Raw genomic sequence first — 24,062 nt, forward strand, 5'->3', positions numbered from 1 at the left:
GTATTGGTCTCCTTATTGAAGGATGTAAATGCGTTGGAAGCATTTCGGAGAAGGGTTACTAGACCAATACCAATGAGGAAAGATTGGACAGGCTAGGCTTGTATTCACTGGAGTTTAGAAGAGTAAAAGGCTACTTGATTGAAACATACAAGATCCTGAGGGGTCTTGACAGGGTGGATGTGGAGAGGATGTTCCACCTTATGGGAGAATCTAGAACTTAGGGGCCACTTTTTCAAAATAAGGGGTCACCCATTTAAGACAGAAACTTTTTTTCTCAGAGGGTTGTGAGTCTTTGGAGCTCTCAAAAGGCAGTGGAAGCACAGTCTTTAAATATTTTTAAGGCAGAGGTGAATAGATTCTTGATAAACAAGGGGGTGAAAGGTTATCGGGGTAGGCAGGAATGTAGAGTTGAGGTTACAATCAGATCAGCCATGATCTTATTGAATGGCAAAGCAGGCTCGAGGGGCCGAGTGGCCTACTCCTGTTCCTAGTTCATATGTAAGTTGGAATAGTGCTATATTTCACTTCTGACCTTGTATAATCACAGTAAAATCTCCATCCAATCATTTTCTTTCAAGTTTGGTGTCAAACATTTTCTAACGTTTCTTCATTATTCAATCCTCTGATGCTAGGGATTAGTCTCATAACCCAGCTTTGCACTTTCAGACCTAGGATGTCCTGGTAATCATGCATATCAATTAAAGCATCTCACTCTGAATTCCAAGGTAACATCATGAGAACTGTCCTTTACTGGGAGTGCAGAGCTGGACCAGTCCAGCAGCATGAAGTAAATTGGAGGCAGGAAAAAAAAGACTGGAGCAACAAAGGGGAGGCAGAAAATTCTTTAAAAAAAACAGATTAAATGTTCTGTGTACACAGCAACATTTCACTCATTTGTCTGGATTTTCCTGTGAATTACTGATGGGCAAAAAACAGAGCAAACTGGGACAGTAATGCCTACTACCTGCCTTTTTTTTTAAAAAAAGAAGGCCTGTCAACTTTAAGGTCCACCATGACCCCATTCCATCATATTTAATTGAAATTAATGGAGTATGGTTAACCTCTCCAAAGACTTTCCCCAACCTCTGTCCCAAGCCAGTGATGGTAGGCATACCAGGAAGGTATCTGAGTCGGATACCTAATCACCAAGGTTTATAGACCAGAAAGGTTTTATTCAGACCTCGCTGAACATCATTATATCAAACAGCACTCCTCCCACTCACCACAAGAGGTTACTGACGGAATTTGTAGCATTCCAAGCGCATCAGGTGGCCTTTGCCACATTTGATAGGCAACAACTAACCAGTGCATCAAGGTGATCACTGATGCTACATACCAGAAGATTGCCCTCTTTCAGTGCTGTGTAAAACAGAAGTTGATACTATAAACTGAAATAAACTTGGACCAGGGTGATCCTCATGATGTATAAACCCAGTTTCATGTAACAAGTTTGCAATCTTATATAAAAGCAAAATACAGTGGATGCTGCAAATCTGAAATAAAAACAAAGTGCTGGAAAAACTCAGCAGGTCTGGCAAACATCTGTGGAGAGAGAAGCAGAGTTAACGTTTCAGGTCAGTGACCCTTCTTCAGAACTGGCAAATATAAGAAATGTAAAAGATTTTAAGCAAGTAAAGTGGGGTAGGGCAAGAGATAACAAAAGAGAAGGTATTAATAGGACAAGGTCACAGAATAGCTGACCAGAAGGTCATGGAGCAAAGGCAAACAATATGTTAATGGTGTGCTGAAAGCCAAAGCATTGGTACAGATAGGGTGTTAATGGACTGAACACTAATCAACAACCACAAGCACAAACATGGAAACTATCCAAGGCCGCAAACACTCCTTTCAGCAATTTACTTGTACTTCTTTCAATGTAGTATACTGTATTCGCTGCTCACAATATGGTCTCCTCTACAATGGGGAGGCCAAACGCAGACTGGGTGACCGCTTTGTGGAATACCTGCGCTCAGTCCGAAAGCATGACCCCAACCTTCCGGTTGCTGGCCATTTCAACACACCCCCCCCGCTCTCATCTGTCCTGGGATTGCTGCAGTGTCCCAGTGAACATCAACGCAAGTTCGAGGAACAGCACCTCACTTACCGATTAGGCACGCTACAGCCTGCCGGACTGAACACTGAGTTCAATAATTTCAGAGCATGACAGGCCCCCCATTTTACTTCTATCTTTAATTATTTTTTCTTTTTTTTGTGTTTATTTTAGCTTAGTTTGTACAGTTTGTTCCTACTGTGCCTACCCACTGTTGTTTTCATGTTTGTGCTTGTGGCTGTTCAGTTTTCAGTCCATTAACACCCTATCTGTACTAATGCTTTGTCTTTCAGCACACCATTAACATATTGTTTGCCTTTGCTCTTTGACCTTCTAGTCAGCTATTCTGTGACCTTGTCCTATCAATAACTTCTCTTTCGTTATCTCTTGCCCTACCCCACTTTTTGCTTAAAATCTTTTACATTTCTTATACTTGTCAGTTCTGAAGGTCACTGACCTGAAATGTTAACTCTGCTTCTCTCTCCACAGATGTTGCCAGACCTGCTGAGTTTTTCCAGCACTTTCTGTTTTTATTTAAGTTCTCACGCTTCCTGCTTTAAAAAGTCTATTTCATAATCCTGGATCTAAAGAATCATAGAAAGGTTACAGCACCATCACCACCAAGTTCCCATGCAAGCCACACACCATCCTGACTTGGAACTACAATCGCTATCCCTTCACTGTCGCTGGGTCAAAATCCTGGAACTCCCTTCCGAACAGCACTGTGGATGTACCTACCCCACATGGACAGCAGCAGTTCAAAAAGGCAGTTCTCCACCACCTTCTCAAGGGCAATTAGGGATGGGCAATAAATGCTGGCCTCGCCAGTGACGCCCACATCCCATTAACAAATACAAAAAAGCACAGAATGAGGCTATTTGGCCCATTGTGTCTATGGTGGTTCTCTGCAAGAGCACTCACATAGTTCTACAGCCCTGACTTTTCCCCATCACCCTGCAATTTTTTTTTTCTTCAGATAAATATCCAGTTCTCTTTTGAGGGCCTCGATTGAATCTGCCTCCACTGCACTCTGTCATTGCTTTCCTGATCCTAACCATTTTGCTGCATAAACACATTCACATCAATTTTGCTTCTTTTGCCAATTACCTTGAATCGGTGTCCTCTGGTACTCAACTCTTCCACCAATGGGAATAAATTTCTCATGTACTCTGTGCAGACCCCTCGTGATTTTAAATATCTCTATCAAATTTGCTCTTAATCATCTCTTCTCTAGAGGGAACAGCCCCAGCTTCTCCAACCTATCCACGTAACTGAAGTTCCTCATCCCTGGAACCATTCTCGTGAATCTTTCCTGCACCCTCTGCCTTAACACCCTGTAATCTTCGTGAGCATATAAATTTTACATAGTCTGCAGTAACAATAAGATTAAAAAAACACACCTTTTTACTGGAATACCCTAACTTATGTCCTATTACGAGGTTGGCAGAATTCATTCCCTCACAACCTCAGGAATAAACATATTAACGAAGTGTCAGCAAAAAAAAAGGACAAGCCCTCCCCGCCCGGGCAAATGCGACAAACCAAAAGGTGCAGCACACTGGTTTACACGGCAGCACAACAAAAGCCACTCTGATACAGAATAAATAATCATCAAATAATGACATTCTTACAGCGAGCTATCGCTCTACCTCCATCCAAAGACAGAAAGAGACAACGACAGCCTTCTCCTGTCTTTCACCGAGCACTTCGTCAATCCGCTTCACTGCCCACCACTGCGCATGTGTACGGGACTCGCGCTGCATTCTGGGTATTGTAGTCGGTGACCCGATCCAGAGCGGGATAGACACACAGCGCGCACTACAGCTCCCGGCATGCCCCGTGTTGGCAACGGTGTCCTCTGGGTATTGTAGTCTGTGCCCCCTATCCAGAGCGGGATAAGTACACGGCGCGCACTACAGCTCCCGGCATACCTTGTGTTGGCGACAGAGCGGGTGCCGGAAGGTTTGGACGTTACTGAGGGAGAGAGCGCCGACTAGGCCTCAGGGTTCTGCTGGAGTGTTTCCGTCATTTATTCATATAATATATTGTTTTAAAATTAACAGAAAACATAAACTGCGATCTGAAAACAATAAAATCACAATGTCTGCTCAGGCTCAAATGAGAGCAATGCTGGACCAGTTAATGGGCACCTCCCGGGACGGTAAGTGCGTCTTGTTTTATTTTCGGTGCTGCCGTTTCTTGTTTTTCCGGGGTGAATTTTCACATTAAAATCAGTTCGTTACCAAAACCCACCCAGGTCACCATTAACCAAGAGAAAAAACAAACAACAGTACCCAAGGTGTGGTTCACTGTGAACGGAGGCTGATCCAGGCCAGACCGGGCCAGGTTAGGCTGTACAAGTGTGTGGAGTCAGGCCACATGGAATGGCTTGGACATTGTAGGCCCCAAATGCTACACTGTCCCTTCACTATTACTGTCCAAACTATAACACTCTGCTGGAGTATGATTAAAATTAAATATATATATGCTCTCACATGTATTTAAATAAAATCGAAAATAAGTTGTTCCAAACATGGAGTGTTGCTAAAAGAGGCCGAGTTAAATAATGTACAGCCACTATTTTAGTTTCTATTCAAAACGTTGCTTGTTTTAAAAGTCCACTGAATGGCTGGAATAGCCATTGGAAACAATCCACAAAAATCTACTGTTGAGAAATGCAAGAAAATAATCCATCTAACAATCTGTTTGAATATTGCGACTTGTACTTCACATTTGAAGGAGAACTCGAACCTATTTATTTTCCTGATAAGCATTTTAAACAGGCTGTAATACTGATTAGTGAGTACATCATCAAAATGGATGTGCAGATATTTGTGCTTTTTGAACGTCACAAGTTAAACATTCATTTGCGATCCTATTTTTGCAAGTAAAATTGGAACAAGTTATCAAAAGAGGGATACGCTTGTATTGTGCAGTGTCCATGTATTGTATCCAACAAATCTCCAATAAGTTTCCCTTTTTGATTTCTAACCATTAAAACGAGTAGAGTTGAGAGATAAAAACACAAGAAATGCTGGGTTCACTCAGCAGGTCTGGCAGCATCTGTGGAAAGAGAAGCAGAGTTAACCACAGATGCTGCCAGACCTGCTGAGTGAATCCAGCATTTCTTGTTTTTGTTTCAGATTTCCAGCATCCGCAGTATTTTGCTTTTATTTTAGAGTTGAGAGATGATGCAGTGCAGTAATGTAATCAGCCTGGAAAACACTGATATGAATTTTGAGGTGGAAAAGGGATTCTCTGAAGGCTGTTCATGCTGGATGTTGTTGGATCAATACTGTAGTGTACGTATCAGTATGGTAGACATTCACATTTATTTGGTAAATATTGAACTTTTAGGTCTCTGAAAGATTGTGACGACATTTTTTGAGTTGTAGGTGAATGTATTATGTTATCAACCGAAGTTGTGCATAGTTTCAACATTAACAAAATAAATATTTCTCCTGAGTGAAGTTTGGAAAAGTTTATTTGTGTAACCTTTCCTATCATAGGAACCTAGGAGCAGGAGTAGGCCATTCAGCCGATCAAGCCTGTTCCGCCATTCAGTTAGATCATCTACCTTAACACCAGTTTCCTTTACTATCCCCATATCCCTTGATGTCATTAGTATCCAGATATCTATCAATTGCTGTCTTGAACATGCTCAATGATTGAGCGTCCATAGCCCTCTGGGGTAGAGAATTCCGAAGATTCACTGCCCTCTAAGTGAAGAAATTCCTCCTCTCTCAGTCTTAAATGGCCTACCCCTTATTCTGAGACTATGTCCCCTGGTTCTAGATTAACCAACCAGGGGAGACATCCTATCTACATCAACCTTGTCACACCCTATAAGAATTCTGTATGTTTCAATGAGATCAGCTCTCCTTCTTCGAAACTCTAGCAAATACAGACCCAGTTTGCTCAATCTCTGCTCAAGACAATCCCACCATTCTAGGGATTAGTATAGTCTCTGTTGCGATGAAGGTCAACATGCCATTTGCTGTCATAATTGCTTGCTGCACCTGCATGCTAGCTTTCAATGACTCATGAACAAGAGCACCCAGGTCCCTTTGGACATCAACACTTCCCAACCTCTCACCATTTAAGAAATATTCTGTCTTTCTGTTTTTTCTACCAAAGTGGATAACTTCACACTTATTCACATTATGTTCCATCTGTCATGTTCTTGCCCATTCACTTCGCCAGTTCAAGTCCCCTTGAAGCCTCCTTGCATCCTCCTCACAACTTACATTCCCTCCTAGTTTGTATTATCAAATTTGGAAATATTACATTTGGTCCCCACATCCAAATCATTGATATAGACTGTGAACAGCAGTGGTCCCAGCACTGATCCTCTCGTGACAGCCTGCTGTCCTGGGAATGACCTGTTTATTCCTGCTCTCTGTTTTCTGTCTGTTAACCAACTCTCAATCCATTGCAGTATATTACCTCCAGCCCCATGTGCACTAATGTTGTTTACTAACCATCTGTGTGGGAGCTTATCAAACATCTTCTGAAAATCCGAATATACCACATCTACTGGTGAACCACAAATGTGATTGCTTTTTGCTGATTTTAGCACATGGAGACTTCTGAGGATGAGTGTCCTTTGAAGTTAAAAGTGGGTAGTACAAAGCTCAGATTGTTTGGGGAAACTCCTTTCCAAAACTTTCACTATTGTCTTTTTGCCCCCTTTGATATCAGCAGAACTATTTTAGTGCTAACATTTTTTTCAATGATGGCACACTTGGGTACTGTTGATTTATTTTCATTTCTTGCATGCATTGCATCACATAGATCAAAATATGTTTTGTCTGATAGAAAATGGAAAATGTTGAAGTTTTAAGAATGTATATAATAGCTGACAGTACGGGGTTAATTTTAAAGTTTAAAACTTCTAAGAAGGACAAGGTTGATTCAACAATTTACATTCAGGGGAGCTCTTGGTAGCTTTGAACACGAGATATGTAAATAGAAATGCAGTTCCTTTCAAAACAGTTTGGTCAAATAGAAGTTTTTAAAATACACTTACTGTGTTTTTATACCTGTAGGAGAAGAGAAAGCTGTAATGTCAAATGCTTGCTTTTTGTCCTCTGTTCCTGTTCTAAACTGAAAAGTCACTAGCTGTTACCTGTATGTTCCTTTTATAGGTTTTTGATTTTGACAATTTAGTGCAAACTTATGGTTTGCACCTCATTTCAGTTTTCTTACAGGAAGCTCAGTTATGTTTTATTTAGTTGCATTTGAAATTTGCTTCCCATATCTCTATTCATACAAACTGAACAATTGTGGCCCCTTGTTTTATTTATAAAGGTTCAATGTATCTTTGCCTGCCTACATCAATCTGCAAGGGAGTTGCAGAAAAGCCTCATGTTCATCGAGCCGTGAGTCATGAATAATTTTTAAAGCTGTTATGAATATCAAAAAAGTGTTTGCTTTTCAGAAGTAATTAATATAAACAACATAGTTGAGACTAAATATAAACTGCATACAATGGGAAACACTAAAGTAGTATTGGGATACTTGCAAGTCTAAAGGAATATTAGAATATTACACATTTATCATATACACAAAATGGCATTAAATTGTCACATAACAGTTACATTTTACCTTTATTCTTTGTATCATTCCTGTAACTACCTTACTACAGGTGTGGCCCAGAAAACCTTCCCTTTTTAAATTTTTTACAGCAAGTAAGAATCTCTGCAGATGAGGCGCAAAGGTTGAAGATGCTCGGTGGTACCTTTTGGATGCTCACAGTGTGTATAAAAATCCTAACCTGAGTTCTTTTGTTTCTGAAAGTGTTGGACGTTGCAATCTGGTGTCAGTAAAAGCAAACTGTGCCCATCAATTAACTTAAACCTGTTTTAGGCATGTTTTTGATGTTTTTGCAATTTAAAAAAGCATGCCATTATGGCATTCTCTATGTAGCTTGATCAAAGTACAACATTCCAGAGGCCCAAGATTTAAGAAGAATGCATTCTCAAGGTGTTGCGTAATAAATTCTGTTTGTTGTGTAAAGAATGTTCCTGTTCTGCAGTAAAGTTGAAGAGGTAGTCACACTATTACATGCAAGAAGACATTAGTACAGTAAGTTGGCTGTAAAGCAGCCTGGTGATAAGTCCACTTATTCAAAAGTACCTCTGTTCAATTCTGAGCTCATCAACTTTAAACTGCCTTGTTTCAGGAGATGCAACACGACAACGTGTGAAATTCTCAGATGATAGAGTTTGCAAGAGTCATCTTCTTGGTTGCTGTCCTCATGATATTCTTTCTGGAACGGTATGTAGTTTTGTTCATTCCTTTATACTGTTTTGGGACATTGCAAAGAAGGACAGTTAATGCAATATTTTCATACATGGCGTTTATTGAAATCTGGTGCTTCTGGTTTACAATTTTCTTCCCCTTTGAACTAGCATCTGCACTTCAGATTTCTCCATGACTGCAGTATATTCCTCGCTAATCGCCCAACTCCAGTCATTTATAATCAGGGCAAGTAGAGCAAGTTTCAATGCCAGTTTTCACATAATACTTCTTTGGCCTCCTTATCTCGAGAGACAATGGGTAAGCGCCTGGAGGTGGTTAATGGTATGTGGCGCAGCGCCTGGAGTGACTATAAAGGCCAATTCTAGAGTGACAGGCTCTTCCACAGGTGCTGCAGAAAAATTTGTTTGTCAGGGCTGTTACACAGTTGGCTGTCCCCTTGCGCTTTTGTCTTTTTTCCTGCCAACTGCTAAGTCTCTTCGACTTGCCACACTTTAGCCCTGCCTTTATGGCTGCCCGCCAGCTCTGGCGAATGCTGGCAACTGACTCCCACGACTTGTGATCAATGTCACAGGACTTCATGTCGCGTTTGCAGACATCTTTAAAGCGGAGACATGGACGGCCGGTGGGTCTGATACCAGTGACGAGCTCGCTGTACAATGTGTCTTTGGGGATCCTGCCATCTTCCATGCGGCTCACATGGCCAAGCCATCTCAAGTGCCGCTGACTCAGTAGTGTGTATAAGCTGGGGATGTTGGCTGCCTAGAGGACTTCTGTGTTGGAGATACGGTCCTGCCACCTGATGCCAAGTATTCTCCAGAGGCAGCGAAGATGGAATGAATTGAGACGTCGCTCTTGGCTGACATACGTTGTCCAGGCCTCGCTGCCATAGAGCAAGGTACTGAGGACACAGGCGTGATGCACTCGGACTTTTGTGTTCCGTGTCAGTGCGCCATTTTCCCACACTCTCTTGGCCAGTCTGGACATAGCAGTGGAATCCTTTCCCATGCGCTTGTTGATTTCTGCATCTAGAGACAGGTTACTGGTGATAGTTGAGCCTAGGTAGGTGAACTCTTGAACCACTTCCAGAGCGTGGTCGCCAATATTGATGGATGGAGCATTTCTGACGTCCTGCCCCATGGTCGTTTTCTTGAGGCTGATGGTTAGGCCAAATTCATTGCAGGCAGCCGCAAACCTGTCGATGAGACTCTGCAGGCACTCTTCACATAATGCAAAGCATAAAAGTGGCAGTTTATCTTGGAAGTTGGATCTCTAATCCTGAGTTCCAAGCAGCCAGGGTAAACATTTTTTCAGCATCTACACTGTCAAGACCCTTAAGAATTTTATATGTTGCAATTAGATCACCTCTTCTTCTTCTAAACTCCAGTGAATATAGGCCTAGTCTATTCAATCTCTCCATAGGGCAATCCCTTCGTCCCAGGAACTGGTCTATTGAACCTTTGTTGCACTCCCTCTAGTAGGGCAAGTATATTTTTCCTTGGGTGAGGAGACCAAAGCTACACACTACTCCAGGTGTGGTCTCACCAATGCCCCATGTAATTATAGTAAGACCTTTTTTGCTCTTATACTCCAATCCATTTGATACAAAAGCTAACATGCCATTTTGCCTTCCAAATTGCTTGCTGCACCTGGTTCATTTTGTGTGAGTCATGTGCAAGGACACCCAGGTTCCTCTGAATGCAGACATTTCTCAGTCTCTTACCATTCAAAAAATATTCTATTTTTATTTTTCCTACCAAAGTGCATAGCTTCATACTTTGCCACATTGTATTCCATCTGCCATCTTCTTGTCCGCTCACCCAACCTGCCTATATCTCTCTGCAGCCTCTTTGCATCATTCTCACCACTTATTTTCCTACCTAACTTTGTATCATAGGCAAACCTGGACACATTGCATTCAGATCCCTCATCTAATTCATTTAATATAGATTCTAAATAGCTGAAGCCCAAGTCCTCACCCTTGCAGTACTCTGCTAGTTACAGCATGCTAACCTGAAAATGTCCCGTCTATTCCCACTCTTTTCTGCCCATTAACCAAACGTCAATCCATACTAATATTACCCCCAATCACAGAACTCCTAATCTTGTGTAATAATCTCTTTTGTGGCACCTTACCGAATGTTTTTTGAAAATCCAAATGCACTACACCATCCTACTAGTTACTTCCTCAAAAAACTCTTAACATCTGTAAAACACAGTTTCCCTTTCATAAATCCATGTTGACTGCTCAGTCATATTCCGATTTTCTCAGTGCTCTGTTACCATGTCCCTCATAATAGAAGCTTGCGTTTTGCCTACAACTGATAGGATAACAGGCTTATGTTTGCTACCTTCCAATCCTTGGGAACTGTTTTAGAAACCAAAGAATTCTGGAAGATCAAAACCAATGCATCTACTATCTCTGCAGCTCCCTCCTTAAAATCCTAGGTCCAAGGGACTTGTCGCCCCCTTGTCCCATTAAGTTCTCCAATGCTATTTCTTTACTTAAACTGATTTCATTAAGTTCCTCATTCTCACTAGACTCTTGGTTCCCCATTATTTCCAGAATATTTGTTGCATTTTCTACCTTGAATACAAAGTGTTTAATGTTGCTGCCATTTCCTTATTCCCTATTATAGTTTCTCCAATCTCTGCCCCGAATAATATAGCAATGTGAGCAGTACAGTCACGCTATATGCCAAGTTATTTGATGGATAAAAGCAGTTTCTCTCTCAACTCAAAACTGGAATATTGTAAACTAAAAGTAAATTTGTACTTGTCCTAATGAATCCTGAGTTGAGCCTCCGACTATATCTTCTCTAACACAAAGCCAGTCTGCTTTCAGTTCTGTAATAGCAACTGTCTCTGCCCCCTCGCTTAGCCTATCTGCTACTGCCATGCTTTTATTTCCTGCAGACTCAATTATTCCAATGCTCTCCAGGCTGAACTTCCACCTTCCACGAACTTGAGCTCATCCAAAACTCTGTGGCCTTGCACGCACTGAGACCATTTATCGCCCCTGTGCTTGCTGACCTACATTTGGCTCACAGTTCACAAATGCCTCAATTTTAAAATTCTGATCCTCATGTTCAAATCTAACCATAATCTCGACCCTCTCCATCTGAAACCCCCTCCCTCAAAAAAAACTTGAGGCTAGATCAATTGAAAATTTAAAAACTCTGATAGAGTTTTGTTAGGCAAGGATATTAAAGGATACAGATCCAAGGCAGGTAGATGGAGGTAAGATACAGATGAACCATCATTTAATTGAATGGCGGAGTAGGCTTCAGGGGCTAAATGACATACTCTTTTTCCTAACTCTGCAACTCCTCAATCTTTACAATCCTCTGAGAACTTTGTTCCATCAATTCTGACTTTGTGCATCCCCACTTCCTTTGCCTCATATTGATGGTTGTGCCTTCAGCTTCCTTAAGTTCTGCAATTCCCTCCCTAAACCTCTTCACCTCTCTCTCTCTCTCCTCCTTTAAGACACTCCTTAAAGCCTACATCTTTGACCAAGCTTTTGGTAGCCTGTCATAATTCTTTGGCTCGGTTTCAGTTTTGGTTGGATTGTGCTCCTGTGAAGTACCTTGGGTGATTTGTAAGTCATTTAAGATGCTATATAAATGCAAGTTGTTGTCATGCAATGTGACATCCTTCAGTGGACAAGTTAGCTTTCCTTTGAATAGACAGGAATAGAATTCTGCGGTGTGATTATTGATACAATTTACATACTGCTGGCCTATTGGTCTTAATTTTTGAGTTCTCCTACACAGATTTACACAATCTGCTACGTAATGTAGAACCTTTTATTGTAAATGAGTAAGCTGTGAAAGTATAATATTTAATAGAGTTTAACATGGAATTAGTATTTTGGTGGTATTTGCAAAGATTCATAAAGATGTCGACTCTTTGAACTTTACAAATTGACTTGTTAGTGGTGATAAGCTTTACTAATTTTTTTAAATTAGTATATTGCAGCTTTTGGCTCCTTTAAGTAATACTATAGTAGCAAGTTGCAGTTGCTGTAGAGTTACACTAAGCATTAGCAAAATACTGTACCTTGCACTAATAAGGCATACACTGCATTGAATTTGAGCACTGCGATTACATTTAAAATTCTCTGTTTACTAGCGCATGGACTTGGGAGAATGCACAAAGATTCACGACCTCGCATTGAGAGCTGATTATGAAATTGCTGCCAAGGAAAGAGATTTATTCTTTGAGTTGGATGTGAGTTACCAAATTTCTGTATAAATTAACTTAGGTTTTTTCTGATCACTGATCTAATTGAAAACATTGCTGTTCTTGTATCTGCTGTCTAGTCTCTTGTGGTGAGCCAAGATTATGTTGTTGGGGGAGAAGTCTGAATTTGGAAAGAAGTTTGTAAGAAACGGTAAAGCAAAGTTTTTTTTTATTAGTTCCAGAAAAATAAAGACATTAAAGTTACAGAAACTATGTAATGTGGGGGCAGCTCTTTACCTTTACTGTCCCTCTGCTTTGGCTGTGTTTTTTTTATAACCTCGAGGAATATAAAAATATTAAAGATTAAACAAATTTGCACCTTTCCTCATTTACCAGGTATCTCTGAAGGAGCACTTGGTATTAACAAATATTTAACTTAGAATAAAACTGCAGATTTAAATATATAAGAGGGTGAGGGTATGGTAGTGTGGTGGTTACGTTACTGAATTAGTAATCCAGAGGGCTGTTTTAATCGTCAGGCGATGTGCGTTCAAATCCCACAATGGCAGATTGTGATAAAAGCAAAATGCTGTGGATGCTGGAAATCTGAAATAAAACCAGAAAGTGCTGGAAATACTCAGCAGGTCTGGCAGCATCTGTGGAGAAAGAAGCAGAGTTAACGTTTCAGGTCTGTGACCTTTCATCAGAACTGGCAAAGGTTAGAAATGTAATAGGTTTTAAGCAAGTGAAGCTGAGCTGTGTGGGGGATAGAACAGAACGGAAGGCGTGTGATGGGGCAGAAAGGATGTCATGGGGCAAAGGCAAATGCACACACCTTCCCTTTTGTTCTCTTTCCCCCGCCGCCACTTCACTTGCTTAAAACCTATTACATTTCTGACCTTTGCCAGTTCTGATGAACGGTCACAGACCTGAAATGTTAACTTTGCTTCTCTCGCCACAGATGCTGCCAGACCTGCTGAGTATTTCCAGCGCTTTCTGGTTTTATGGCAGATTGTGAATTTGATTTCAGTTAATTAAATAAATCTGGAACACAAAGCTAGTATCGTTAATGGTGACCGTGAAGCTGTCGGATTGTTGGTAAAAACGCAACTAGTTAACTAATGTCTTTTAGTGAAGGAAACCGGCCATCCTTGCCCTTGCTGGGTCAGCTTAAAATCGCACATAACAATCATAAAATTACGTGTTTCCGGTTGGTGGAATGGAGAGCAGATTAAATTCAGCACAGGAAAGTGTGAGGTGATGCATTTTGGTAGAAAGAGTGAAGAGAAACAATGCAAGCTAAATGATACAATTTTAAAAGTGGGGTGCAGGAACAGAGAGACTTGGGGGTGTTTGTGCATAAATCTTGAAGGTGGCAGGACAGAGTAACAAAAGCATTTAGTGGGAAGGTCGTGTCTTATTAACTTAACTAAATTTTTTTGAGGAAGTAACAAGGAGGATTGATGAGGGTAGTGCAGTGGCATTTGGCAAGGTCCCACATGACACTGGTCAGGAAAGTAAGTGCCCATGGGATACAGGGGAATGTGGCAAGTTGGATCCAAAATTGGCTCAGTGACAGAAAGCAAAGGGTAATGGTCGATGGATGTTTCTGCGAATGGCAGGCGGTTTCCCGTGGCCTTCCACAGGGCTCAGTGTTGGGTCACTTGCCGTTTGTGGTGTCAATGATTTGGACATAATTGGACATAATGATTGGGAAATTTGCAGATGACATAAAAATTGGACATGTAGTCGATAATGAAGAGGATAGCTGTAGACTCCAGATTGATATCAATGGTTTGGTTGAGTGGGCGGAAAAGTGGCAAATGGAATTCAATCCGGAGAAGTGTAAGGTAATGCATTTGGGGAGGACAAACAAAGCAAGGGAGTACACAATAAACTGGAGGATGTTGAGAGGATGTAGAGGAAGTGAAAGATCTTGGAGTGTATGTTCCTTCAAGTTCCTGAAGGTGGCAGGACAGGTAGATAAAGTGGTGGTGAAGGCATAAGGAATGCTTTCCGTTATTGGCTGAGGGATGTAATGCTGGAACTGAATAAAACGCTTGTTAGGCCACAGCTGGAGTATTGTGTACAGTTATGGTCACCACATTACAAGAAGGACATAATTGCTCTGGAGAGAGTACAGAGGAGATTTACAAGAATGTTGCCAGGACTCGCAAATTGCAGCTATGAGGAAAGATTGGATAGGCGAGGGTGTTTTCCTTAGAACAGAGGAGGCTGAGGGGTGATTTAATTGAGGTGTACAAAATTGAGGGGCCTAGCTAGAGTAGACAGGAAGGACCTGTTTTCCCTCGCGGAGAGGTCAGTTACCGGGGGCACAGATTTAAGGTGATTGGTAGAAGGATTAGAGGAGCCATGAGGAAAAATATTTTCACCCAGAGGGTGGTGGGTGTCTGGAATTCACTGCCCAGAATGGCGACAGATGCAGAAACCCTCAACTCATTTAAAAGAACCTGCACCTGAAGTGCTGTAACCCGTAAGGCTACAGGCCGGGTGCTGGAAGGTGGGATTATATTGGGCAGCTAGTTTTTTAAGCCGGCACAGACATGATGGGCTAAATGGCCTCTGTCTGTGCCGTAACCATTTCTGTTTCTATGGTTCTAAAGCATATTGGATCCTGGGCTTTATAAATAGAGGCAGAGAGTACAAAATCTAGGAAGTTATGCTAAACCTATATAGAACACTAATTTGGCCTCAAATGGAGTATTGTGTCCAATTCTGGGCATTGCACCATAGGAAGGGGAATCCTTGGTAGACGGTATGGAACAAATCTAGAATGGTTCTAGGGGTGAGGGATTATAGTTATGCAGATGGAGTGAAGAAGGGCGGCGCAGTGGTTAGCACCGCAGCCTCACAGCTCCAGGGACCCGAGTTTGATTCTGGGTTCTGCCTGTGTGGAGTTTGCAAGTTCTCCCTGTGTCTGCGTGTGTTTCCTCCGGGTGCTCCGGTTTCCTCCCACAAGCCAAAAGAGTTGCAGGTTGGTAGGTAAATTGGCCATTATAAATTGTCACTAGTATAGGTAGGTGGTAGGGAAATATAGGGACAGGTGGGGATGTTTGGTAGGAATGTGGGATTAGTGTAGGATTAGCATAAATGGGTGGTTGATGGTCGGCACAGACTCGGTGGGCCGAAGGGCCTGTTTCAGTGCTGTATATCTAATCTAATGTGGGATTGTTCTCCTTCAAGCAAAGAAGGATATTTAATTGAGATGATTAAAATATTTATGGGTTATGATTGAGTAAATAACAAATGCCCAAATGGTACAGTTTTACAGAGATTGGCAGAAGAGCCAGCAGCAAGATGAGGGAAAACTTTCTCACATGCGAGTGGTTAGGATTTGGAATGTGCTGTTTGAGGTGGTGGAAACAGAATCAATAACAGCCTTCAAAAGGGAATTGAATAAATACTTTAAGGAGAAAAATTGTAAAAATTTGCTGGGGATTGAGACTAATTGGATTCCTCTTCAGAAGAGTGGGCGCAGACTCATTGGGCTGAATGGTACCCTTTTGTGCTATACTATTCTACAAAAAACCTACACTTGGTCTGGACTGCTATGTGCAATACCATGGGAAATTATATTAATTCTTTGTACACACACATTTACTGTCTGCAAACTTCACTTCCCATTGTCACAATTTCTGATTTAACAGGTCCCAGCGATGCTCTGGTCTGTGTTTTCGTTTCACTCTTTCCTCTTGCATATCACAGAAATACCATGGAAAATCCAGTATTTTCTTAGTGTCGAGTGTGGAACAGTTCAGTATCACTAATATACACTTTACCTGAGACTCTTGATTAGAGATGCTGGGATTATTATGCTGACCTCTCACTATAATCACAACATCTGACCGGCACGGGTTTGATGGTCAAATAGCCTCCTGTGCCATTTGACACTAATGTTTGATTCTTTTCTGATGGTGTTTCATTTGGTGTGTATCCAATATATGCTTTCTATTTCACTGCCACATATAACCTTATTCAATACATCTAGATTATTTCCAAAATCTTTTGACACTCTTCACCTTCTCTTGTCATCTAATTCATGTGATTGAGAATTAATACACTGTGAAAAGCAGAGTCAGAATTCCCAAAGGATTGACTGGAATATTCTACTGTTTGATCATCTAGCTATTGGAACAAAGGTTTTAGTAATACAGAGTAATGAGTCCTAACTTAAAATAAAAATTCATATCTCATTTTTTTTTCCAACACTAGTTACAATAGCAACTCAAGACAAGCAGTTTATTGTGTTAGGTTTTGTGGCATGTGTTGGTGCTGCCAGTTCCTGACATTAAGTCTCTCAGCCAGTAGCAACCTCAAAGTAGACTTGCATTGGCAACTGCCAGAAAGATCTGGTAATGTCCAAATGCAGCAACTTTGAAGTTGCTGCCAAGTACATATGGGACTCTTGCCTCATTTAGCCTCAGTGGTAACTGTCAATTCTGAAATGTTTGTTGGTGAAAGAATAGGGGAAGGTATAATTCCACAACTGACCACCAGGTTGGAAATTAAAGAGGTTAATGTTGGGTGAAAAAAAACTTGCCTTTCACCCTCAGTATGGCCTAAAGTGCTTCACAGCCAATTATCAGGTTTTCCTTTGAAGTGCAGTTACTGTTGTTTTGTAGCCAAATGCAACAGCCCATTTCTATGCAGTAAAATCCCATGGACAGCAAATGCCCAGCTAATATGATTTGTTCAAATTGATTAAGGGATGAATATTGGCCACTATACTAAGAGCCTCCTGCTTTTCTTCATATTTTGCACCGTGCGATGTTTTACATCCATCTGAAAAAGTAGATGAGGCTTCATTTTATTGTTTCATCTGAAAGATAGCACCTCTGACAATATTCCCTCTACATTGAAATGTCAACCTAGACCAGCCACACCCAATGGTTTTGGAGCTGGGGGCTGAATATTGTGTCTAAACCTGTGAATGGGCCATGTGCTTACAAAGAGATACAAATTTTTGCGCACAGAAAATTCTAAATACCCTCGTACAAAAATTATGAGATCCTATCTTTCTTTGGCCTCCTTGTCTCGAGACAATGGGTAAGCACCGAGAGGTGGTCAGTGGTTTGTGGAGCAGCACCTGGAGTGGCAGACTCTTCCACAGGTGCTGCAGATGAAATTGGTTGTCGGGGCTGTTACACAGATGGCTCTCTCCTTACACTTCTGTCTTTTTTCCTGCCAACTGCTAAGTCTCTTCGACTCGCCTCTCTTTAGCCCCGCCTTTATGGCTGTCCGCCAGCTCTGGCGATCGCTGGCAACTGACTCCCCTGACTTGTGGTCATTGTCGCAGGACTTCATGTCGCGTTTGCAGATGTCTTTAAAGCAGAGACATGGACGGCTGTTGGTTCTGATACCAGTGATGAGCTCGCTGTATAATGTGTCCTTGGGGATCCTGCCATCTTCCATGCAGCTCACATGGCCAAGCCATCTCAAGTGCCTCTGGCTCAGCAGGGCGTATGTGCTGAGGATGTTGGCCGCCTCGAGGACTTCTGCTTTGGAGGTACGGTCCTGTCACCTGATGCCAAGGATTCTCCGGAGACGGCGAAGATGGAATGCGTTGAGATGTCGCTCTTGGCTGACATACGTTGTCCAGTCCTCGCTGCCGTAGAGCAAGGTATTGAGGACACAGGCTTGAAATACTTGGACTTCTGTGTTCCATGTCAGTGTACCATTTTCCCACACTCTCTTGGCCAGTCTGGACATAGCAGCAGACGCCTTTCCCATGCCCTTGTTGATTTCTGCATCGAGAGACAGGTTACTGGTGATAGTTGAGCCTAGGTAGGTGAACTCTTGAACCACTTCCAGAGCGTGGTCGTCGATATTGATGGATGGAGCATTTCTGACGTCCTGTCCCGTGATGGTCGTTTTCTTGAGGCTGATGGTTAGGCCAAATTCATTGCAGGCAGCCACAACCCTGTCGATGAGTCTCTGCAGACACTCTTCTGTGTGGGATGTTAATGCAACATCGTCAGCAAAGAGAAGTTCCCTGGTGAGGATTTTCCGTACTTTGGTCTTCGCTCTAAGATGGGTAAGGTTGAACAACCTGCCATCTGATCTTGTGTGGAGGAAAATTCCTTCTTCTGAAGACTTGAACACATGTGAGAGAAGCAGTGAGAAGATCCCAAACGGTGTAGGTGCGAGAACACAGCCCTGTTTCACGCCACTCAGGATAGGAAAGGGGTCTGATGAGGCACCGCTATGGTGAATTTTGCCTTTCATATTGGCATGGAATGAGGTGATGATACTTAGTAGCTTTGGTTGACATCCGATCTTTGCTTGTAGTCTGAAGAGACCACGTCTGCTGACGAGGTCAAAGGCTTTGGTGAGGTCGATGAAAGCAACGTATAGGGGCACCCGTTGTTCACGGCATTTCTCCTGTAGCTGGCGAAGGGAGGACAGCATGTTAATGGTGATCTCTCTGCTCGAAAGCTGCACTGTGCCTCAGGATATACACGCTCAACCAGCTTCTGGAGTCTGTTTAAAACGACACGAGCGAGAGCTTTCCTCACTATGCTGAGCAGGGAGATTCCACGATAGTTGTTGCAGTCACTGCGGTCACTCTTGTTCTTATAGAGGGTGATGATTTTGGCATCTCGCATGTCCTTTGGTACTGCTCCCTCATCCCAGCACAGGCAAAGCAGTTCATGGAGTGCTGAGAGTATAGCAGGCTTGGCACTTTTGATTATTTCAGGGGTAGTGCCGTCCTTTCCAGGGCCTTTTCCACAGGCTAGAGAATCGATGGCATCACTGAGTTCCGATTTTGTTGGCTGTTCATCCAGCTCATCCATGACTGGCAGAGACTGGGCTGCATTGAGGGCGGTATCAGTGACAACATTTTCCCTGGAGTACTGTTCTAGATAGTGCCCCACCCAGCGGTCCATTTGCTTGTGTCGGTCAGTGATCATTTCCCCTGATTTAGACTTGAGGGGGGCGATCTTCTTGATGGTTGGACCAAAAGCTTTCTTAATTCCATCATACATTCCTCTGATGTTTGCGGTGTCGGAGGCCAGCTGAATACGACTGCATAGGTGTTGCCAGTAGTCATTTGCACAGCGCCTGCCTGTTCTTTGCGCAGTGCTTCTGGCGGCTTTAAGTGCTAAGGATGTTAACTCCCTGGGGGCTTTCTTGTAGTTCAGCAGTGCAGTGCGCTTAGCGGCTATGACTGGTTCCATCTCTTCAGAGTGAGATTGAAACCAGTCTGCATTTTGCTTTTCATTGCTGAGTGAGATGGCGTCTTTGATGTGGGCCCACTTGGTCTCTGAATCCCCTACAGGAGTGTTTTGAAGGGCTTTTTAAAGTGAATTAAGGAACTCTTGTGACAGCTATGGGTACGAAATTCTGTTAGTGTTGATGCGCGGGCGGCCCTTCTGCTTGGAGTGATGTAGCTTCTTTGGTTTGAGTCTAACTTTGATGCACACCAGGGAGTGGTCGGTGTCGCAGTCCGCACTGTGGAAGCTGCGTGTGATTTGAACACTGTTTATCAAGGCTCGCCTTGTGATGATGAGGTCCAGCTGGTGCCAAGGACATGATCTTTGGTGTCTCCATGAAACCTGGTGACAGGGTTTAGTATGAAAGAACGAGTTAGTGATGCAGAGGTTGTGATAGGTACACAACTCCAGCAGACTCTGTCCATTCTCATTCATCCTTCCAATGCCATAGCGCCCGAGGCAGGAGGGCCAGGAGTCATGGTCGGCCCCAACCCTGGCGTTAAAAGTCCCCCAGCAGGAACAAATGTTCGGTGTTAGGAATGCTATTAATGATATTATGGGGTTCCTCGTAGAACTGGTCTTTAACTTCAGGTGGGGAGCAGAGTGTTGGGGCGTAGATGTACTGGACCAGAGGCGGTGAGCAGTCGGATGGACAGTATGCGTTCTAAGCCATTTGTAGGTGGCTCTATCATGCTGAGCAAAGAGTTACTGATGGCGTAGCCCACCCCATGCTGTCTTGGTTCTTCTGGATCCCGACCCTACTAGTAGAAGGTGTAGTCTTGCTCTCTTAGTGATCTGCTGAAGTGCTGCAATGTCCACATTGAGTCTGCTGAGCTCGTTGTTAATGGGGGGTGGGGGGGTGGAGGTGTGAGGGGGAAAGGGGGGAGAGGGTGCGAGGGGGGTAGGGTTGGGAAGGGGGTGCAAGGGAAGGGGGGGAGAGGGGGTGTAATTACTTGCATGTGGAACCATCCACATGTGGACCGTCCCCGGTCCGAGAACAGGAAGGCCATGCGCTCATTGTCACCCCAGCGCTCCGGTTCCAACATGACCCCGTAGTGGCTTCGGCAACTGATAATGCTGATCCTGAAGGCTGCAGCGCTGCTGCACCAAGTCAGCTTCAGGCTGCGGGAGCTGGGCTCCTGGCTCCAGCACCCTGCTCGCTCCTTCGTCGTCCTCGTTCTTGCTGGAACTGTTGCAGATCTATAGACACAAAAAAGTAAGATAGCTCATGCACAAAAAGTAATCTCCTCCCACCCCTCTTTTCTGCCCCCCTTATTCTCCCCCGCCCCACCCCTTTTTCTCCCCCACCCCCCCAAACCCTTTTTCAACCCCCCCCCCCCCAAACAGAATAACACGGATGAACTCCATTCATAGAAAAACTGAACTTTGTGTACACAAAAATTGAGAGTCCATTGTAAATGCAAGAAATCCTAGCACCAAACAGCAATCCCATACACAAAAAGGCAACACTCGTACACAAATATGTTAATCTCTCCCATTCTTCCTGTCCTTTAAAGATTGAAATCTGGGAATCTTCAGCCTCATCTCTTTAAACTTTCCAGCCAAAGGACTGATGGGTCCTAACTGTCAGGAAAGGGAATTACACAAAGCAAGCAGAATGATATGTTCTTTGTATTTTTCAAATATGTACATTGTAGTCATTATCTATCTTAGAACATGCAGTGCAGGGGCAATGAGTTAAGTGGAAATTTGAAATGTGGAGATACATTAGTGGACTGGAAACAGCTACTTGAAGGTAAATCAGTGTCGGAGCAGTGGGAGGCATTCAAAGGGGGGATTCAAAGGGTTCAGAGTAAACATGTTCCCACAAAGAAAAAGGGTGGGACAGCCAAATCTAGAGCCCCATGGATGTCGAGGAGCTTACAGGGTAAGATAAGGCAGAAAAGGAAAGCTTATGCCCGACACCGAGAACTCAATACTACAGAAAGCTGAGAGGAGTATAGAAAGTGGAGGGGTGAAATCAAAATAGAAATTAGGAAAGCAAAGAGAGGGCATGACAGAATATTGGAAAGCAAAATCAAGGTGAACCCAAAGATGTTTTATCAATACATTAAGAGTAAGAGGATAACTAAGGAAAGAGTGGGGACCATAAAAGACCAAAAAGGTAACCTATGTGTAGGGGCGGAAGATATTGGTATTGTTCTTAATGAATACTTTGTGTCTATCTTCACAAAAGAGGGGGACAATGCAGATATTGTAGTTAAGGAAGAGGGTTATGAAGTATTGGATGTGATAAACATAGGGAGAGAGGATGCATTAATGGGATTAGCATCTTTGAAATTTGATAAATCATCAGAGCCGGATGAAATGTACCCCAGGCTGTTGAAAGAAGCAAGAGAGGAAATAGCGGTAGGTCTGACCGGCGTTTTCCAGTCCTCACTGGATACAGGTGTGCTAGAGGATTGGAGGACTGCTAACGTTGTACCTCTGTTTAAAAAGGGAGCGAGCGACAGACTGAATAATTACAGGCCAGTCAGTCTCGCTTCAGTAACGGGCAAATTATTGAAATCTATTCTGAGAGACAGGATAAACTGTTACTTAGAAAGGCACAGATTAATCAAGGATAGTCAGCATGGATTTGTTAAGGGAAGATCTTGTCTGACCACCTTGATTGAATTTCTTTGAAGAAGTAACAAAAAAGATAGATGAGGGTAGTGCAGTTGATGTGGTCTGCATGGATTTTAGCAAGGCTTTTGACAAGGTCCCACATGGCAGACTGGTTAAAAAAATCCCATGGGATCCTGGGAAATGCAACAAGGTGGATACAAAATTGACTCTGGCAGGAAACAAAGGGTAATTGTTGACGGGTGTTTTTTGCGACTGGAGAGCTGTTTCCAGTGGCGTTCCGCAGGACTCAGTACTGGGTGCCCTGCTTTTTGTGGTATAAACGATTTGGACGTAAATGTAGGGGGCATGATCAAGAAGTTTGTAGACAACACAAACATTGGCCGTGTGGTAGATGGCGAGGAGGATAGCTGTAGGCTGCAGGAAGATACTGCATGGTCTGGTCAGATGAGCAGAAAAGTGGCAAATGGAATTCAACCTGGAGAGGTGTGAGGTGATGCATTTGGGGAAGTCAAACAAGGCAAAGGAATACCTGATTAATGGGAAAATACTGAGGGGTGTACAGGAGGTGAGGTGAGGCTGGGGTTGTTCTCCTTGGAACAGAGAAGGCTGAGGGGAGATCTGATAGAAATATACAAAATTTTGAGGGGCCTGTTTAACCTTAGCAGAGAGGTCAGTGACCAGGGGGCACAGACTTAAAGTGATTGGAAGAAAGATTAGAGGGGAGATGAAGAAAAGTTTTTTCACCCAGTGGGTAGTGGGGGTATGGAACTCACTGCCTGAAAGGGTAGTTGAGGCAGAAACCCTCAACTCATTCAAAAGAAGTCTGGAACTGCACCTCAAGTGCTGTAATCTGCAGGGCTACGGACCAAATGCTGGTAGGTGGGATTAGACTGGGTGGATCGTTTTTCGGCTGGCACAGACACGATGGGATAAGTGGCCTCTTTCTGTGCCGTAAACTTTCTATGATTCTGTGAATAGTAAGGAGGTATTGCTAATACAGCTGTCATTTTCAAGGGAAGAACAAAAATGGATTTCTTTTAATAAAGTTAGAAACGTTCTTGTACATCTATTTAGAGGATAAATATACAGTTATTATCAAAATGAAATATAGGTAATGATATCAGTGCAACTAGTTGGTAAGGCACAACACAATTGGCTATTCTGTAACAAAAGCAAAATATTGTGGATGCTGGAAATCTGAAATGTAACAGAAAATTTTGGAAATACTCAAGCCTGGCAGCATCTGTGGAGAGAGAAACGAGAGTTAATGGCCGATGACCTTTCATCAGTTGTTCGTAAATCTGTCTGAAGACTTATTCTGCATTTGTGTGTGCAGAAGGTAAGATTTTGCTCCATAATCAGGGGCATCCTGAGTACATAGTTTTCTTGTATCTGTTCTCGAGATTTGGGCAACACCTACAAGGTCACATTAACATTCCATCCCTAGTTGCCATTAGAAGGTCCTGGGGATTAGAAGACAACCACGTATTGTGGGACTTTAGCCATATGTAAGTTGAACTAAGTCGGTGGAAAGTTTCCTTCCCTAGTAGACTTTCTTGAACTAACAGCTTTTCATGCAGCCCGCAAGTTACCAGATTTATTGAATTCAATTTCATAACTTGCCATGGTGGAATTTAACCTCATGATTTCTGGGTTGATCGTACTATAGCACTCTGCTTTGATACTGCATAGAGTGCTGTATAAGCATAATCAATATTCAGTTGAGCAGATCTAGGTTTCTG

General features: G+C 42.8%; 2 protein-coding genes across 4 annotated transcripts in view; one reads left to right on the plus strand and one right to left on the minus strand.

Moving 5' to 3' along the window:
* Positions 1–3,787, minus strand: part of fam234a (family with sequence similarity 234 member A) — a 58,354-nt gene extending 54,567 nt beyond the window's left edge. Inside the window, exon 1 of one of the 2 annotated variants that reach the window (XM_068055684.1) lies at positions 3,700–3,787. The gene's annotated coding sequence lies outside the window, so the exon portion shown is untranslated. Of the gene's footprint in view, positions 1–3,681 lie in introns of both variants that reach the window. The other variant, XM_068055683.1, reaches the window with a different exon arrangement.
* Positions 3,788–3,994: 207 nt separating this feature from the next.
* Positions 3,995–24,062, plus strand: part of luc7l (LUC7-like (S. cerevisiae)) — a 59,997-nt gene continuing 39,929 nt past the window's right edge. For both annotated transcript variants that reach the window (XM_068055686.1, XM_068055685.1), the window contains exons 1-3: positions 3,995–4,211; positions 8,235–8,329; positions 12,446–12,544. In XM_068055686.1, coding sequence (XP_067911787.1) covers positions 4,151–4,211; positions 8,235–8,329; positions 12,446–12,544 — 255 coding nt within the window. In that variant the 5' untranslated portion in view covers positions 3,995–4,150. The remainder of the gene's footprint in view (positions 4,212–8,234; positions 8,330–12,445; positions 12,545–24,062) is intronic.

The sequence above is a fragment of the Heterodontus francisci genome, chromosome 24 (genome assembly GCF_036365525.1).
Source record: "Heterodontus francisci isolate sHetFra1 chromosome 24, sHetFra1.hap1, whole genome shotgun sequence".
NCBI lineage: Eukaryota > Metazoa > Chordata > Chondrichthyes > Heterodontiformes > Heterodontidae > Heterodontus > Heterodontus francisci.